We start from the raw sequence: 19,331 nt of genomic DNA, 5'->3' as shown, positions 1-19,331 counted from the left end.
TTCAAAAGGGTCTTTGCAGGAGAAAACTTTCTGCATAATATTACTAGAATTTAAGCCAAGAAAGAGCTTTCAAGGAGAGGAATACTAGGGGGAAAAGAAGAAAGGAGTCAAGGAAGAAGACGTGATCAAGCATCACCTTGAAAGGAAAGGGCAGAAGAATCAGTTATGTGAATCATGGCTTTTAGTCTTTTAATCCTAACAGTTCTAAGTTCTATGGTGCCAAATTTCAGATGAGTGAACCAAAACCTAAAGAAGAAACTTCCCCAAATGTTCTGGGCCACATTTACTGTCTCCTTAGAGCCTTTAGTATTAGAGATTTCCAGCATGTATTTTGACCCATAATGATGTATTCCCTCATATTTAGATATATAACTTGTGTGTGCGTGCGTGTGTGTGCGTGTGTGTGTACACATGCTCTCGCACACACATTCCTTATCCCTAGAATGTATAAACTATTGGAGACAGGAATTTTTATATTTCTTTAGTGTCGCACCACAATATGCTGACAGAATAGACTGAAAATATGGTAATGTATTAGTGCTAAACTAAGTTTGTATAATTGAGCTATTTCTACTTCATGTAAAGGTTTTATGACAGCAGATGAAAGGAAATTATTCGACAACCTCAAATCGCCTCATCTGAAATATTGGGTTCCGTTCATCTGGTTTGGAAATCTTGCAGCTAAAGCCCGGGATGAAGGTAGAATCAGAGACAGTGTTGATCTGCAAGCATTGATGACTGTAAGTAAATAATAAGCCATCAGCCAAAAATACTGGCCTGGGTGCAGTGGCTGACACCTGTAATCACAGCTACTGGGAGGTCGTAGGTAGGAGGATCTCAGTCCATGGTAGCCCCGGCACAAGGTAAGACCCTATCTGAATAATAACCTAAACAAAAGTGCTGGAGGTGTGGCTCAAGTGGTAGAACACCTGCCTAGCAAGTTCAAGGCCCTAAGTTAAAAAAAACCCAGACACACACACACACACACACACACACACACACACACACACACCATACATATAATATTTTTAGAGATAAGTAGCTAGATTACCAGATAGAGTTAGTCAAGGGCTCTGAAATTTGACTGCTGACATACCATATTTGCCATCCCTGGCTTTGGGATTCTGGAGTAAAAGCTATAGGAAGAATAAATCGCCTCAACCATTATCCCAAATTGGAATATCCTAAGCTTAGCCCAGCTTTTCAGGGGCCCCAGTGAACAAAGAACCCTGAGTTCTTCAGAGAAGCAAATTTATGGAAGGCTGGACATTTGTGCCATGACAGGCTCTTGCCTGTAGTTGACTAAAAGAGAAAATGGTTTAAAAATAGCTCCCAAATGAAAGTGAGGTCTTTGTCCCCATCTTAGATAATATTTTATGTGGAATAGGGAAAAGGAATCAATGGATCTCAGCCCTTCCTGTTCCAAACAGATTATCAATGTAAGTGTTCGAGAGTCCCCATCTGTGGAGGGGAAGATTTAGAGTGTATTTGCATCTCTTTTCTAAGATCTCTTGTAAGCATGTTTTTAAAAGATAGAAAAAAATTGTTCCTCAAAACTCTCTAAATCAATTACTTCTTTAAAATATTAACTATTTCCTTCCCATCACCACCTTAAGAGAGAGAGAGAGAGTGTGTGTGTGTGTGTGTGCTAGAAATTATGGATTCAATAGAATGGGGAATATCTATAAAATCCTGTATTATTTTAATATTTTTTAAAACTCTAAAGTGAGTCTTTTTGCACATTGCTTAGTGACGTTCATTGCTTGTCATTTTCAGAACTTTCCTTGCTTAGTTACCTTAAGAGGCAATCTACTAGCCTTATAATGTCAGTTGCATCATTTTACAAGCATATTAATAAAAACATACCCATGTTCTGAATCCTGGTCATTTTTTATTATCAAAGTCATCATTTTAGTAAACCATGTTTTATCTGTTTCCGGCTTAGGAAATGAATCAATACCGCTCTTGGTGCAGCCTCTTATTTGGTTATGACTGGGTAGGAATTCCGCTGGTTTACACCCAGGTATCAAATACTTTGCACATGATTTTTTATTTCTACCTGCACACCTTGGCAAGCTAGCAGTCTGGGCAACCAGCACTTTCCTTTCACTCTGATTTCTTTCTATTCCAGGTTGTCACTCTTGCTGTCTACACCTTCTTCTTTGCATGCCTGATTGGAAGGCAGTTTTTGGATCCCACCAAAGGCTACGCGGGGCATGACTTAGATCTTTACATTCCAATCTTTACCCTCCTACAATTCTTCTTCTATGCAGGATGGCTGAAGGTAGCCAATAGTCTCTGTGCCTGATACCCACTTTGTAACCTGTCATGTTCCAAACTCCCCATGCTGATTTGTGAGGTTTTAGCAAATCATTCACCAGTGAGTCAAAGGTAGATTTACCATGTAATAGCTCAGAGATGGGATTACTTTCCATCAAGGATTAAAATGACAAATGTCATCAGACTGTATAGCAGCAGCAACCTGAAGCAGTTCACTGTGCAAAGAGATTAGAACACTCTCTTATAGCTATTGATTTTCTTAAGTCTCTGTGTGCTCCCATTAGGATTACAATAATGTAATTAAAGTAATAATTGTGGCTGCATTGATATTTTATACCACAGTGAGCAATTAGAGTGAAAGAAGCCTCAGATAGAAGCCTTAGGCATTAATATTGTAGTAGTATCTTGGTTCTGCTCAACTTTGTAAATTGTAACTTACAGTTCCCTGAAATCCTACTAGCTGTCACACAACAGTAAATACATCCCATTTTCAAAACCAGAACTGAAACTCAAAAAGAACTCATCAGAATCAAAACCAGAAACACTAGGATTAATGATTATATTTGGTTTTGCAGGAATTTAAAAATAGGTCAGAGCAGAGAGAATGACTTATCCACTCTTCAGTATAGAACTCTATTTGTTTCCCATTGTCAGCACCACCACCCCACTCCTCTCAACACTCCCTGGATGTATGTGTATAACATCAGAGGCCTAACTCTTCCATCATTTTTGTAAACTACCAAATGGGAAGTATGTGATAGGAAAATCAAAGAATATGACTTCATTAAGTTAACTGAAATCTAAGGACAGTCTGAAGATGACTAACAAAACAGAATTTCCAAATGCTTGGCCTTCCAAATAGCCATAGGTTTGAGTCTTCAGGTCAGGGCAAATTTCTCCTGCAGAAGCCTTTTCTTTCATTGGTTTGAATCATCACCAGGAAAAATAAGTATGTTGGCATTTCAAATTATACTCCAAAGACAAATGGAATGTCCTTTAAATGGCAAAAACATTTTTAACCAGATGACATTGATTCTTAATTATTTTTACCCAGTTAAGAGAAAGAAAGCAGGAGAGATTAACAGCTCTCACTTCCCATTGGAGGAAAAAGTAGATTTTAACCTTTATAAGCATAAAATCACCACAGTTGATCCAAATGCTCACTCTGATCTGAGTTTTGTTTGTTTGTTTATTTACTTTTTTTTTTCTGTCCTTTCCCTTGAGTTGTGCTGAACTTTTTATTCTTTGCTTTGTATCTATGTAAGGGCTAGGCTGACCTGTAAGAAGTTAGCAGTTCCTTTCTTCTGACATACTTGCTAAATTATTAACATCCTTTTCCCTTATAAAACATTTTTTTAAAAGCAAACATGCAAAGACACAATCATACCTCCACTGAGAGATAGTCAAACCTAGGGCTGGCAGAGTAGCTCAAGTGGTAGAGCGCCTGCCTAGCAAATGCAAGGCCCTGAGTTCAAACTCCAGTACTGTCAAGATCAGAGAGAAAGAAGCTTACTAGTGTGAGCACCACCCTGCCCAGGGCTGGTCCTTAGAAAAAAAGAAAACATACTTCTCTATGTCAGTGGCTTTCAACACTGACCAGGCTCCAAAAGTCTACTGGGAGCTCTGTTTAATCCTGATGTCTAGGGAAGGGACCCAGAAATTTGTTTATTTATATGTTTGTTTCTAAGAACTCCCCAAGTGGTTTTCATGCACAGCTTGAAATTAACTGCTCTAAGTAGTTTAACTGAAATCCTAAAAACCAAGCAGGCAGAGATTATAACCAATGATCTCAGAATCTAGAATCTAGAAACTGATCAAATGATACCTTTATTTTATACACTTAAGTAATCTCCTTCTCTCTCTCTCTCTCATACACACACACACACACACACACACACATCAAAGGAAATTATTCAAAAAGGTTAATGACAAGCAAGTCCTATTTGACACATATACCTCTCAACAAGGAGGCTATTCAATCCAGAAACATGGTAAGAATATTTAATATCAACAATTTATTAGAAGATGTGTGATAAGCTACCTCAGCTTTTCCCAACAGGAAAACTAACTCATTGGATAGGGGTAAATCCTTTAGGGTAAAACTGAGTAAAGCCTCCGATTCCAGCTTGATGGCTTCTAGCTCTCAGACTCATTCACTTAGCAGTTGTGCCTAATAGTTGTGAAATCATCTTATATTTTCTTTGGCTGTAAGTTAAGTCCTTCTTGGCTGTTTAACCTTGTCTTATGATCTGGGCCTTGTAAATTCCTTGAAAGCACAGGGTACGTACCCTGCACAGTGCTTTGCACACAGTTGATGCCATTTCAATATCCATTGGTTTGGTTTGGCTCCTAAAAATGTATGTCCTCTCTGGAACAGGGCCTGCATTGTCAAAAGTTGAGTAGACAGATCCATTTGGAGGACACACGTACAAGGTACATCATTTATGGTTAGAGAATCAGTTCTCACATTCTAAGAAATATCTGTGTCTATAAAATAACACACTCCCCTTTTGCCTTTATATTGTGAAAGAGACAAAAGGAGAGAATAAAGCAAGAATCAACCTCCATCTCTGTCCTTAGTCTTCACAATCATGCTGATCTCTTCTGTGTTCTCAACTGCAGGTCGCTGAGCAACTTATCAACCCTTTTGGGGAAGATGATGATGATTTTGAAACTAACTGGTGCATTGATAGAAATCTGCAGGTTAGAGGAACTTTTCTTTCCTTTGAAAACAGCAACAATAAATCACTTGTGATGCTTCTAATTGAAACAGACTCTAGATGCAGGTCTCTGGACTCCAGAGCTTTAACCACAAATGAAAGAGGTTTGACTAGCCATTGAAACCTCACATGTCCTGGATCTCCATTCCAGTGCCTATTTAAATAGAATGTCAAGTCACTTTTCTCTGTAGGCATCTGTTTGCTTTGCCAAGCTTCTTCCATCTAGTGCAGAGCAGTAATTTCATTCATTCTTTTACCTGTTTTCTGTTACCATCCACAGAGGTTAACAGTGACATAAAATGGCATCCAGACACAATCTGATGTGAATTCCCAAACTCATCGTACCCAGACCCCAGCTCAATTGTATAGGGGCTAGACCCTGAGAGGGAGCCCAGGTCACCTTGACCTTTTCTCACATCTGCCTAAGACACACAAAATGAACTACCTTACCCTGAAGGTTTTTTCTTCACAACCAACTTTTCCTGAAGAGCCAGCATGAGGAAGTTTAATTCCTAGGGCAGACTCTCTTCAGGCCATTCTCTTCCCTGAAAACAAGGAATAAGGGCTTCACCTTATCTGCTTATTTCAACTCCTGGCTCAGCTTTGAAGTTCATATATTTCACCATAGATCACATTGTTGGTCTTCTAGGGAAGACGCATAATGCCTCTTTGTCGAACTGGCTTCCCAGAGAATTAGTAATTTATTTATATGTCACTTTGTCAAAGCCAAGACGTGAGAGAAATGACTACAGCTCCAAGCAATCTAAAGGCCTGTCAGTATGCTTCTCCAAATAAACAAGAAACCAGGGCATAGAAGAAGCGATATCAAGTAGAAATGTGCTCATGGGGTTAACAGAATGAAATATTGAGATGTTCATGTTTCTGTACTCGCTGGAGTGAAGTGATTGCTGTCAGACTAGCCACAGAGACAGTAAGTAACTAGGAACCAGGAAGGAAATGATGTCTCGCCCCATCTCCCTGCAGGTGACATGAAGTTCCATGTGCAGTTTGTGGCTTGATAGATTGAGTGCTGGCAGCTCAGCAACCTGCCTGACACTATGGCCACATATGCTCTAAGCAGTAAACACCAGGTGCAACTCTGCAGCAGCCCTGGTTGCAGTAAACATGCACTGTAGACATTTGCATATTCACTCATTTAGGCAGTGTCTTATCACTGTCCTACTCCCAGTCATCTACTGGAAATTCTTCTTTTTTATGTAATCCATATCTGAGCTACTCTGACAATATGACGATGATTTTAGGTCTCTCTTCTAGCTGTGGATGAAATGCACATGAGTTTACCCAAAATGAAGAAGGACATTTATTGGGATGATTCTGCCGCTCGACCACCATATACCCTGGCAGCTGCCGACTACTGCATACCTTCATTTCTGGGGTCAACAACCCAAATGGGGTAAGTGTGTTTTTTGTTTTTGTTTTTGTTTTATGTCTTCAATATTTAGAAAATAACTCAGTTACTATTCTGATCTTTTGACTTTGGGAGACTATTTTTTTTCTGACTGTGCTTAATATATACAAATCAGTGTAGTCAATGGTTTTAATCTAATGCTCCTTCCTTAGGTACTATAAGCCTGGACTCCTGAAGTAATTCATGCATAGCTCTAGAATAATTGTATTAAATCTGATAATGTATCTGATTTTGGAGAAATGTGTGAATGGGGAGAAGTTTATTTGTTGAAGGCAAATGCCATAGTCTCTACGTAACTGAAAGAAGAGGGTGCAGACAAATTTAGAAAATAATAACCCTCTCCCCCAAAAAAGACTGTAAAAAAAAGGGGAAATCCTGTGGAATTGTTTTGGGGTTTTTGTGGGGGAGGGTTTGGTGGAACTGGAGTTTGAATTTAGGACTTTGCACTTGCAAAGCAGGCAATGTACTGTGGAATGGTTTAGGAACTTTTATGGCAAAACTGTGGCTATTCCTTGAGGCTAGCTCTAGCCAGATGGTGCAGCGGGTTGGTGTCCTGTCATTGCCACTGTCACCTTCTTTCTTCTCTTCCCACAGTGTTCTGCTTCCCAATTCCTTATCTTTAGGATATCTAGCTTCTCTCCTAGTCCTATAAAGCTTCACTCTTAAACAAATGTTCCCTAATCCTTATAAATAAATAGTGGTTTGCAGTGCTCCTCTTTCAAAGGGGGCTCTGAGGATGAAAGCACTGGAAGAGCCAAAGCAAAGGTGACTGACAGTGAACATTCACTAGCTGTGGCAGATAACGAAAAAAGATTTAGGAGCCACGAGATTAGTGTTGGCACCTCCAAGGACACCTAAGACAAGGTTACCCACAGCAGGCTAGACTTGCTTCTGCTCCCAAACAGCCTTCGAAGACTGGAACTTCTCATCTAGTGTTCTTCTAGGCCAGATTGCTCACTCCTCCCCTAGCCCATTGCTCAATCTCTGTGAAGAGCAACTTATCATTGTCACACTTGTCAGCCTTTGTCATTCCTTCTGCCATGGCAAGTTTCATGGCTATAGGGCAAGCTTCTCACTTTTGAAAATTCATATTTTTTTCTTTGAGTTTTAGATAATTAAATATGTTGTATTTTTCCCCTACTCTCACCATGGAGAAGTGGTCTAACTTATAAAAGGAGATCAATACCACTGATAGAGTCCAGAAATCCCTGCAGTGATTTTCCTAGAATATATCTGTTTCTCATGACCATCTAGTTATTTATTTGTGCAATGGTTAAAATTATTTGAGTGGGGGGGAGTGCTCAAGATTTTTATTTTTACCTACATAGCTGTCCTAATTATAATTGTTCAGATTCCTAAGCAAATTTCTGTATTCTTCATAAAGTATTAAAACATGTGTTTCTCCTGTTTCTAAATATGGAAACATAGTAAGTAAGGATTTACAAGACCTCAGAGACAATGCCTACCCCCAAAGGATTACTGTTGGGATTAAATGAAATTGTAACATAAAAACACTCTAGATATAACTATAGATTATTATTATTATTATTATTATTATTATTATTATTATTACCAGCTAGTCAGGTCTTTCGTTTGTGGATTTCTAACTGGGTCACAGAAAGATTAAGCAGATCTAAGTTTTTTTTCATATTAAACTAACCCTTAGAATTTGGTACTTAGGACAGAAAATAAAATGAGAGAAAAACCATGAGATATGATATTTAAGACTGGAGTTAAAATCTATCAGTTGTCAGAGAAAACAACTCTACGCAAAATGTCCTATTTACCAGCATGGAGAGGCACAGGTAAGGCTGGTGTCTTTGGAAGAGTTTTTGGTGAGATGTCTGGCTGAACTGTGCTAGAATGAACTGATAAATGAAATGATTAGGCAAAAGCTGACATGCTCTTGATTTTCTGCATAGATGAGGATTATTAAAGGGAAGTTTCATGATCCAGGAAAAGTCACCTTAGGAGCACAAGCTGTGGGAAGTCAAGAATTCACAAGAATGCCCTATTTGATCATGAGTGTTGACTCTTCCTGTGATGGTGGGGTTCAACAAATATTTCTGATCACCTGTGACAGAAAACCAAACACTAACTTAAGCAAAAGGAAGTTTATTGGATCACACCCAGAGACCAGTCTAGCTTTGGACATGGCTGGATCCAGAGGCTTAAAGAATGTAACTTGACTCACTATTGTTGCCTGTCTCTCTCAGTTCTCTGTCTCTCTCCTCTGGCTCAGTTTTCAGGCAGGCTCTTCTCTCTCAATGGCAAAATGCAAGATGGCAGCCAGCAGCTCCAGGCTTGTAACTTACCTTTCAGCTAACCCTGTGGAAAGGACACATCTCTTTCCAACTCTTGAAACTCAAGTGCTGGCGTTGCTGTGATTGGCAAGACCTGGCTAACACATCCATTCCTGAACTAATGACAGACAGGGAGACCCAATAACTTGATTATCCAAGCTTGGCTCATGTGTCCATGCTTGAATGAACATACAAAATCCTTTCTTGGATGAGCAACTTTTGTGTTTTGTGTTCTGCTTAGGGTTTATATCCCCAGCATATTTCATTCAGAAATCAAATTTCCTTTATCATCTCATATCAACTTTTCAGATTCTAAAGTCAAGGCAATGTCCTTCAAAAACTAGAAAAAGTACTATCCAAGGGCAATCTGAGAAATTACTCTGCCTCATATTCAGCAGTCAGAAATGGCTTTCACAGTCAGCATGTAATTCACTTCCATATAAAAAGGAAATCGCTTTGTTCTCAGCATTAAGGAATATGTTCAAAACACAGCCCAATTTTTTGTGTATTTGCTAGATATACATAACTGTAATAAACTTAGTTCATTCCCCTTTCTAAATCTTAAGCACAAGTTTAAAATATGTTTTTGCTTATACCTTCATATATGGGATGCACTCATTCATTTATTCAGGTAAATTTTTTTCAGAGTTGATACTATGTAGTAAGCTTTATGCCAGACACTAGACATAGACATGGAAAGGAAAAAAAAAAACCTCTTAAGCTCACAGACATAATGAAGAGACAAGTTACAATGTGGTAAATGCCACAATAGAGAAATACTTAGAGTAGTACAAGAACACACAGAATGAAGATATATTTCACCCAGCCTGGTTAACCAGAGAAAGGTGCTTGAAGTTAGGGAGTACAAAATACATCTTTAAGAATGAGTTACAGAAAAAACATGAGTTAGGATGGGCTGGGAGATGGAGGGAGTCAATAGAGGGCATATTCCAGGCCAATGTGAACAAAGAGGGACAAGAATGACAAATGGAATAGTCAAAGGAATAATTTGATATGCAAAGAGAACCAAAAAATACATCTGTAGAGGAAGCAAGGGCAGATTATGGAAGGTTTTATAGGCTGAGTAAAAGGCCTCAGCCTTTATCCACAGCTATTAAATGACATGGTTACATTTTTGTTTTAGATAGGTTAGCCTGGCAGCTGACTGAAAGATGGATTGCTGGGGATAAGAGGAGAGCCAGCGAGACCAGTTAACAGGCTATTGTCACTTAAACAGGAGAGGATGAGTACCTGACAGGTAGCATTAAAAGGGATAATGGAGAAGACACAGGGTGAGGGGAGGGGAGTGACAAGGGGCTGGGGCTGGCCCCAAAGAGGGAGGCCTCAGTCTGTGAGCCAGAGGGAAGAAGCTGAAACTGGAGGTAGTAAGGGAGAGAGGGAGAGGGGGAGGTGGTACCTGTGCAACTAGTGAAGTAGGAAGCAATATGTCCCGCTCATTCAGGCTTCATCCTGCCCCAATCCAGAAGAAGTCTTAACAAGGTCCATCTTTCTCTGTCCAATCTAAGACCAAAAAGCTATTTTTAAAACTCTGTTTTATTTTTTTCCTTTTAAAGACACTTTATTTAATAAAAATTGTTGATTCAGTAACATATTATAACCACACCTGAACAAAGTTTATCATATTTTGTCTTAAGGCACATCATAGCTTTCTTGCATTTAGAATACTTTACAGTACTTCAGTACTACACTTGTGAACCTTTTTTTAATTTAATTTGATTTTATTCTTACTGTTTTTGCATTTACTTAAATGTACATACATTATTTGGGCCACCTCCCCCCTTGCTCTGCTCCCCCCACCTTGGGGCAGGACCTTTTCTGCCCTCTTGTTCTCCGATTTTATAGAAGGAAAAACAAAAGGTAATAGAAAAACATGGCATTTTTGCTAGTTTGAGATAAAGATAGCTATATAGGGAGATTCGTTGTTTTGTTTCCATGCATATATGTATTAAAACCCAAACTGGTTCATCCAATTTCACTATTTCCTAGTCCCCTTCCCATAGTGGCCTTGGCCAGTTTAAGATTACTATATTCGCTACTATATAGTGAGCATATCGACCACATTCAAGTTTTTGGTTTCCTTCCCTTGCCCTATCCCTCCCGTGCATGGACTCCCCTTAGTGTGTGTGACCCATGTCCAATAATATTACTGCACTTGTTTTAATCTGCATATGAGGGAGAACACGAGATTTTGGGCCTTTGGCCTTCTGAGACTGACTAATTTTGCTTAAGGTGATGTTCTCCATTTCCATCCATTTACCTGCGAATGACAAAATTTCATTCTTCTTTGTGGCTGAATAAAATTCCATTGTTATAAATACCACATTTTCTTAATCCATTCATTAGTAGTGGGGCATCTTGGCTGTTTCCATAGCTTGGCTATTGTGAGTAATGCTGCGATAAATATGGGTGTGCAGGTGCCTTAGTAGCAACTTGAGTCACATTTCTTCAGGTATATTCCTAGGAGTGGGATTGCTGGATCATAAGGCAGATCTATTTTTAGTTTTTTAAGAAGCCTCCATATTGTTTTCCATAGAGGTTGTACCAGCTTACATTCCCACCAGCAATGTATGAAGGTTCCTTTTCCCCACATCCTCACTAACATTTGTTGGTGGTGGTGTTCTTGATGGTAGCTATTATAACATGAGTGAGGTGGGATCTTAGTGTGGTTTTGATTTGCATTTCCTTTATGTCCAGAGATGGTGAGCATTTTTTCATGTGTTTTTTAGCCATTTGGACTTCTTCCTTTGAAAAAGTTCTGTTTAGTTCAGTTGCCCATTTCTTTATTGGGTCATTGATTTTTTGGGAGTTTAGTTTTTTGAGCTGTATGTTCTGGTTATCAGTCCTTTGTCTGATGTATAGCTGGCAAATATTTTCTCCCACTCTGTGGGTGGTCTCTTCAATTTAGAGACCATTTCTTTTGTTGTGCAGAAGCTTTTTAATTTCATGTAGTCCCATTTGTCAATCCTTTCTCATAATTGCTGGGCTGCTGGAGTTCTACTGAGGAAGTCCTTGTCTATGCCTATTGCTTCCATTGTATTCCCTGCTGTTTCAGGTCTGATATTAAGGTCCTTAATTCACTTTGAGTTGATACTAAGTACAGGGTGACAGGCATGGATCTAGTTTCAGTTTTCTGTAAGCAGAAAACACTTTTCCCAGCAACATTTGTTGAAGAAGCTGTCTTTTCTCCATTATATGTTTTTGGCAGCTTTGTCAAAGATTAGGTGAACGTTGTTGCATGGATTCATATCTGGGTCCATTCCACTGGTCTTCATGTCTGTTTTTATGCCAGTACCATGCTGTTTTTATTGCTATGGCTCTGTAGTATAGTTTGAAGTTGGCTGTTGTGATACCTCCAGCATTGCTCTTTTTGCTCAGAATTGTCTTGGATTTTCATGGTCTTTTGTGTTTCCAAATGAACTTTAGGGTTGATTTTTCAGTTTCTGTGATGAATGTCATTAGAATCTTGATGGAAATTGTGTTGAATATGTAGATTGGTTTTGGTAATATAGCCATTTTTACTATGTTGATTCTTCCAATCCATGAGCATGGGAGATCTTTCCACCTTCTGTAGTCTTTTCAATCTATTTTTTCAATGGTTTGTAGTTCTCCCTGTAGAGTTCATTTACATCCTTTGTTAAATTTATTCCTAGGTATTTGGTTTTTTTTAGGCTATTGTAGATGGACTTTTTTCTTACGTTCTTTCTCAGTCTGCTCATTGTTGCTGTATAGAAAGGCTACTGATGTTTGGAAGTTGACATTGAATCCTGCTACTTTGCTCAAGTTGTTTATGGTATCTAGGAGTTTTGGGCTGTAGTTAAAAATTCTATTTTATAAATTCTAATACCAAATGAGTGCTGAAGTTTCATCTCCCAGTCTTTGTCTGGGGCATGTTAAAGTCTTTCCTATTTGAACTCTTTGCCCATCACCTTACCTGAGATCGCTTCATTTGAATCTGTTAATATGTCCTTTTGTCATAACATAGAATGCTTTCTGATCACTGTTTTAATTATAGCATCTTTCTGTTAGCTTAACCATGAAGATTAAGAAAACACCTGAAACCAGCCAAAAGAAGAGTTGTCCATAAGATGCACAAGAAAACACACTCAAGCCTTAAAATAAAATGGGTCCTGTTGAGGCACAATAAACAGTTGTTTGATATACATATCTTTACCAAAATAAACCTTGAATGCTTAAACTCAAGCCAGCATTGACGAAAATGAATTTAAAAAAAAGAAAGAAAGAAAGACCCAAACCTAGTCTGCCCCAGCTGACTTGAGGTAGAGAGAATACTTGTATCAGTCACTTCAGAATTGTTACTGTTTTTTATTTACAGGAGATTACCCATTAATACAAAGCGAAGACTCTGAGGACTAGAACTCATGAAAATTAAAGACTGAAGTCTTAAACTCCCTTTAATCTTAAAAATCAAAACAGCCAACAGTAAAGGAACAATAATCCCTTAAGGGCTTTGGAAGAACCCTAACAAATTATCCGTCTGTAACACTAGAGGATTCCAGATCTGGAGAAGAGACGCTGAGGCTGCTTATGAAATGGATCACTCAAGTGTGTCTCGAGTGTTTGCTCTAACTGCACTGCTAATCTAAAGCCTGCGCACTCTAACTGCTGACCGCATAAGAGAGTGTTATTTTGTTGGACTTCTCTGCCATCTTTCAAATAATATGTCAAAACATCCTCACATTTATAATATTCTTAAAGAAGGGGCCCACAAGGTCAATTAAGGATCCACTTAGTAAAGAGGAGAAGTATTCAAATTTTCTAAGAGTTCCTTCTAGTTAGAAGTTAAGGAATTTATTTAAGACTTATTTGGTACTGCAAAACTATAACCACTTTGTTGAAATGATGGCGTTACTTATTTGCCCTTATTCCAAAACTTCTAAGCACGTACAGCAATAATATAATTACTGTTTTGTAATTAAACATATATGTACTTAATGCGCACAAGCATTCAGGATGCACAGTGGGTGATATTAGCTCAAATATATCAAAATACATACTGTTGCAAGCAAAGACCTTATTAAAGTTTGGTTAAATATACTTCTAGATTGACATTTTATTTAATAATCCATTCTTAGCTAACTGTATTCAAATATTTTAGCTTTATAAGAAAATACATAGTCTGATATAGACTATTCCATGCTTATGTTACAAACTACTAAAAATATCTCAAGTTCTGAATTACTAACTTCAGCAAAATGTATTCTTGGAACATTGATTTTTTTTTTTCCCCTTAATGTACCAGAAAGGAAGGAGAGACAGAACCTCGCAGAGAGATGAAAGTGCATTAAGTTCATAATTTTAGAACTTATTCAGGGATTCTTTCATATGCCAACACGGGGTCACCTTTGGTGCTCATTTTCCACCTTTAAATGGTATCAGAAGTATACATGCTCGGTTTCCTTCCCTAACAAAACTGCTCTAGAATACAACAGTACTAAGGGAGAAGTTAAGTGAACCTTCATTTTGGACCATAATTTCGAATTGTATAAGCCCGCAGGAGCTAGAATCGCATAACTAAGGAGATAGCATGAAGCTAGATGCTTCTCTAATGTTGCAACAGGCCACTTAAACCACATTTAGCATAATCCTTGGTCTTAACTCTCAGACAACCAACACAGAAGTGCTGAGAAGGTCACAGCTCTAAGCACAGCAGCTCTCTGAGCTAAGAGAACTTCTCATGGTGCTCCACTAACTTGGAAGTGTGAGAAAGGGAGTAGAGGAGAAGCTGGTTGGATACAAAATTCCACAATATTCTGCCCACTGGATTTGCCCGTTAACCCTCAGTCCCATACCTGGGAGCTTCATGTGAGGGTGACTTTGCCTGTGGCTACGGCTTTGATGGTAATTCTGCAGTGCAGAGTAACAGCATTCACCTCTAATGAGTTTGAAGAAGAAATATTGTTTTGCCCATGTAGAACTGTCTCTGTCCTGATAGTTCTCTGACAAATTATGAGCTTCCTCCAATATAGTTGCCCAACTTTGAGTAAGCACACTACAATTTTAAAACAAGAAATCTGGCTTGAGAAGTAGAACTCATCATACTAAATATTGTTTTCCTAAATTCCTCATTTCACTTTTGTTTAAATGGCCTCTTATATTTAAATTGTCAAAATACCATTTCAAAAGTGGAACAGAGAAAGCCAAGCATCACCCAGGTTTATCCTTCAATCTTTTTGAAACTCTGTGTTTTACCTAATTGCGCTTGTGAAAACTTTGCTTTTGCAAAATGCCTATTTTGAAAAAAAAAGCATTAAGTCTTTCAGATCTACATGGCTGTTTTGATCTTTCTATATCAGGCACATCCCAAGAAGTGTGGCAGTGTGCTGCTATCTTCCTTGTTATGACAACAGGGCATGGGGAATGCTCTGCACCCTGACAGCCCAAGCCTCGAAAAGAGCCCTTAACCAGACCCCTGCTGCCCACATCTTAGATGTGTGCCATTGGCCAGGGGGGCTGTGTGACTGATGGCTTTGTATGTGTGCAGTACATGTTTTGAAATGCTGGGTTTGCGGTTTTCTTAACATTGGAGATGAAAATAATTGCAATTCAGACATCTATCTGCCCTGTAGAAATAATGCATACCATCTCTTCTTCTAGAATCAACTAAAAGTAACAAGCCTGCCTGACTTAACATAATCTTTTCTCTTTTTCCTTCTTCTACCATTCTCCTCCCTTTCTAAAATAGCCCAACATGTGACACAACCTTTCTCGTTCCTATGTGTCCTGTAAGTTTATGTCAATGATTTGTATTGTGCAAAATGTACAAAATGGGGTTGGGAATGTCTGGCAAATGGTACAAAAGCCAATATTGAGAGGCAAGGGCAGAGCAGCCTTGACCCCACTACTCCACTGTGTATTCAGTCCTCTCTTCCTTCCCCTGAATACCCCAACATTGCCTTTTCCTCTTCATTCACCCAGGGCCCTAGCCTTACCCCAAAATGGCCGTTAAGGCATACCTTATCTTCTAAGGTTTTAACGGTTTGGTGGCAGCTCCAAGGTGTAGTAACATTTTTTTAAAGGACACTTTGTTCTCCTTTCTTTAAAGGAGAAAGAGAGTACCCCTCAAGCAGGCACTATGGTTTCCTCCAACCCTACAAGAGGTCAATGGTGATTTGGAAAACACTTCTGAAAGTTTGCCAGTCATTGACATAGTCCCTTTTATATTTTCTGCTCATCAAAACTTTTGTCAATATTAGCCCTTTTGAACTCCCAAACATCCCGGAAGGCAGGTAAAAGTATTATGATCATCAATTTACCGGGTGTGATGCTAAGTCACAGAGAGGTTATATGAGTCCCTCAAGGTCACACAGCTGGTTGGTGTTAGCCTGAGCAGTAGCAGTCCTGGCTCTGCAAGCTCTCAGAATGAATCATTTGTCCCACCACAGATGATTCTCCGATTCCATCTCGGGAAGCCAGTGACTTCTTTGCACTCTCCATGAATGTCCTGCTATCTCTAATTACCTGCCTAGCTCAGTCCAAATGAGTTCCAAAACATAAAAGTTCACTTTTCCATCCGATCATCTCTAATATGTAGTAATATATGAGGGTGCTTGTGTTCTGCCATATAATGTTTCTGCTGTAATTCTTTAAGTGCATTATATTTGGGCCTCAGAATTGTACTAACCCTATACTAATAGTATACTTTAAAATCAAATAATGAGAACCAGAAAGCATAAAAGGGCTTAAAAGGTACACCCAAGCCCTTCAATTAGGAACTGAGGAGTCTCTTAAAGTATTCTGTGTGTTCCAAGCTTTAAACCATTTTGCTCTTAAACCAGTTTCTGCATATTGGGAATATAGTCATATTGAAAACCATGATTTTCAAAGGAAGGAGGAGGATGTAGGCATTGTGTGTTAACAGTGAACTCTTCCATTTTTGTTTATTTATTTATTTTCATTTAGAAGCAATATTTAATCTTCATTGAATACTTTTTAAATTTTTATTAGCATATTATTGTTGACTGGGGGTACATTGTGATATATACAAAACTGTTTACAATATATCTTAGTTAGATTCACCACCTCCCCATGGAAGCATTTTAAAGATCTTTTGGTTTACCACACAGGGGAGTTTCACTCCTGCTCTCTCATGCCAGAAAGACCTGCAGGCACCACTCATCACTTCATCATGAGATACATAAAACTCAAAGTGTTCTTCCTTTCCAGTATGGATGCTACCAAAACTATACAAGGCCAGTTATGCCTTCCATTCTCTAAGGCAATCAGTAGCTGCTTGCTGTCTACAATAAAATTCCTCATCCTGCAATATGACTCTTCATAACATACTCCAAGACTATCTTTCCAGAGTATGTCTGACACTATCCTCTGTGTCTTACTCAAACTCAAGTATTTCTCCTTCCTCACAAATATACTAATTCCTGCTGCCTTGTTTGCTTAAGTCACTTCTTCTCCCTGGAATGTTCTGTCCCTTCTCCATCTAACCATTCAGGTTCAGTACCAAAGGCCAGCATGAAAACTCACTATGCCCAAAATGTAGACATTTATATACATGCCTTCTCCCTCCTCTAAATTATAAGTAATTAATTACATAATGCAACAAGCTATTTGTGGTAGATGTTCGGTAAATTTATCTAGCTGAATAAGCAAATAAGCCTCATGCATCCTCATCATAGTTTTACAAGGAAGGAGGTTCAATGGGGTCTCCTTAGCAGATCTACACAACATCAATCAGGAGAACACTAGCAAGAGTGCTTTTGCAGTGTGTTCATTGTGCTTGTCTGTTTTCTTTCACCTGTGACTCAAGGGGCTTATTCCTCTCATTGTACTTGAATGTACAATACCACTACACTACACCAGTGCATAGTTTCATTCAAAGGTTTTTTTTTTTCCTTTTGAAGGTTTTTTGTTGTTGTTGTTGAGGTATCAGGGTTTGAACTCAGGGTCTACAGCTTGAGCCACTCCACCAGTCATTTTTGTATTATATATTTTTGAGATAGGGTCTTGAGAACTATTTGCCTGGGCTGGCCTCGAACCACAATCCTCCTGATCTCTGCCTCCTGAGTAGCTAAGATTACAGGTATAAGCCACCAACACCTGGCTCCTTTGGAAGGTTTTGAAGTAATAATAATAAACTTTTTTTTCCCTAGAAGATTGTGTTATTCTTACAAGGTTGTGTGCTCTAGAAGTAGTTAAGAGAAACAAATCCCAAATAAATAGTCAGATCCCAAATGGAGGGCAGATGTCTGTCCTACAAAGTGAGACCGCCAGCTCGACCTCAGGTCCCAGAGCACAGCCAGTGCAGCATTCTTAGTGACCAACTGTGTTTGTTGCTCTTCTGGTGGCCTTCCTAGCTAAATGGATTCCCGTGAAGTGTGACTAGACGTCTGACCTAATGAAATTCAACCAGTAGGGTCACCAGGGTCGGTGAAGCATGAGTCTGCATTTCCCAAGTGGATGTAACAGAATCCACACCTCACACAGCAGTGGTTGGGTCAGGAGACTATCTGGTAGCCAAGGGCAATGCTGGGGCTTTAGAATAACAGCATGAGGTTGTAATCCAATGCCATCCCAGGACGTTGAGCCAGTTAATCATCTCAGTCATCCATCTTTTATTCATAAACACGGGAGCACGTTTTCTTTGGCTGCTCCCTTTTCCCTTTCAGGTTACTCCTCCATTATACTGCACCAGCATGTTCTTTTATGTCACATAAAGTGCACCCAGCATAAAGCATCTTGTCACCATGGATGTCAGTGCCAGTCCTGGACTGGGACAGCATCATTACTGTTGCCTCCAGAACCAGCATGAGCATTTGTGGTTTAAGGGCAAAGCTTAAGTAGTTCTTCAAACCCTATGAAGACTGTAAGTCCACAGAGATGTAAGACAGCCATGTAATCTGAGGAGAAGCAGACCTGACTACCAAACAAGCTTTCCTTACCTCAGTTACTCATTTTATTTCAGCCTCAAAGGAAATTTAAAATGGTAGGATTATTTGTTTTATTTTTTGTATTAAAAAATTCAACAGGATATTCTTAACCCTAGCAAGTCCATTGAATTTACCCCATCGGGCCAGGTGCCAGTGGCTCACACCTACAATCCTAGGTACTCAGGAGGCAGAGATTGGGAGGATCGCAGTTCAAAGCCAGCCCAAGCAAATAGCTTGAGAAAACTTATCTCAAAAAAAAATGAACCCATCACAAAAATAGGGCGGTTGGAGTGGCTCAAGGTCAAGGCCCTGAGTTCAAAACCCAGAACCACAAAAAAAAAAAAAAACACTAACTTACACCATCAGGCCCAACAACAATGCCAGTCCATCTCACCTCCATGAATTTCTTCTTTCCACAGGGTTCATGGATCTCCTTCTTTAGCCCTAATTGAACAGACAGAACTGCAAAGCATTCACAGATTTCCTCTGGGAAAAGTCTGCATTTTACTCATGGTATTGCACTGGGCTCTAACTCTTACCTTAACCCTGTGCAACAGGCTTTATATCAAAGGAATGAGTTCAAAGGCTCACGAGTAAGGGTTCCAGTTTGGCCTTACAGGCTTAATGGATCTCTCTAGACTTCAGTTCCCTATCTGTAAAGTGCACATAATGCTAA

The 19,331-nt window shown here is 39.1% G+C and overlaps 1 protein-coding gene across 6 annotated transcripts in view; it reads left to right on the top strand.

The window, feature by feature from the left end:
• Best3 (bestrophin 3) overlaps nucleotides 1-19,331 on the top strand; it is a 49,640-nt gene that overhangs the window by 16,764 nt on the left and 13,545 nt on the right. For 3 of the 6 annotated variants that reach the window (XM_074083884.1, XM_074083882.1, XM_074083880.1), the window contains 5 exons: nucleotides 586-740; nucleotides 1,946-2,023; nucleotides 2,132-2,284; nucleotides 4,903-4,983; nucleotides 6,263-6,414. In XM_074083884.1, the coding sequence (XP_073939985.1) occupies nucleotides 586-740; nucleotides 1,946-2,023; nucleotides 2,132-2,284; nucleotides 4,903-4,983; nucleotides 6,263-6,414 (619 nt within the window). Of the gene's footprint in view, nucleotides 1-8; nucleotides 741-1,945; nucleotides 2,024-2,131; nucleotides 2,285-4,902; nucleotides 4,984-6,262; nucleotides 6,415-13,086; nucleotides 14,629-19,331 lie in introns of those variants that run through there. The other 3 variants (XM_074083886.1, XM_074083885.1, XM_074083881.1) reach the window with 3 other exon arrangements.

Source organism: Castor canadensis, chromosome 8 (genome assembly GCF_047511655.1).
Source record: "Castor canadensis chromosome 8, mCasCan1.hap1v2, whole genome shotgun sequence".
In the NCBI taxonomy this organism is placed as follows: domain Eukaryota; kingdom Metazoa; phylum Chordata; class Mammalia; order Rodentia; family Castoridae; genus Castor; species Castor canadensis.
The sequence above is the reverse complement of the archived record's forward strand: the minus strand, read 5'-3'. Positions and strand labels throughout refer to the sequence as shown.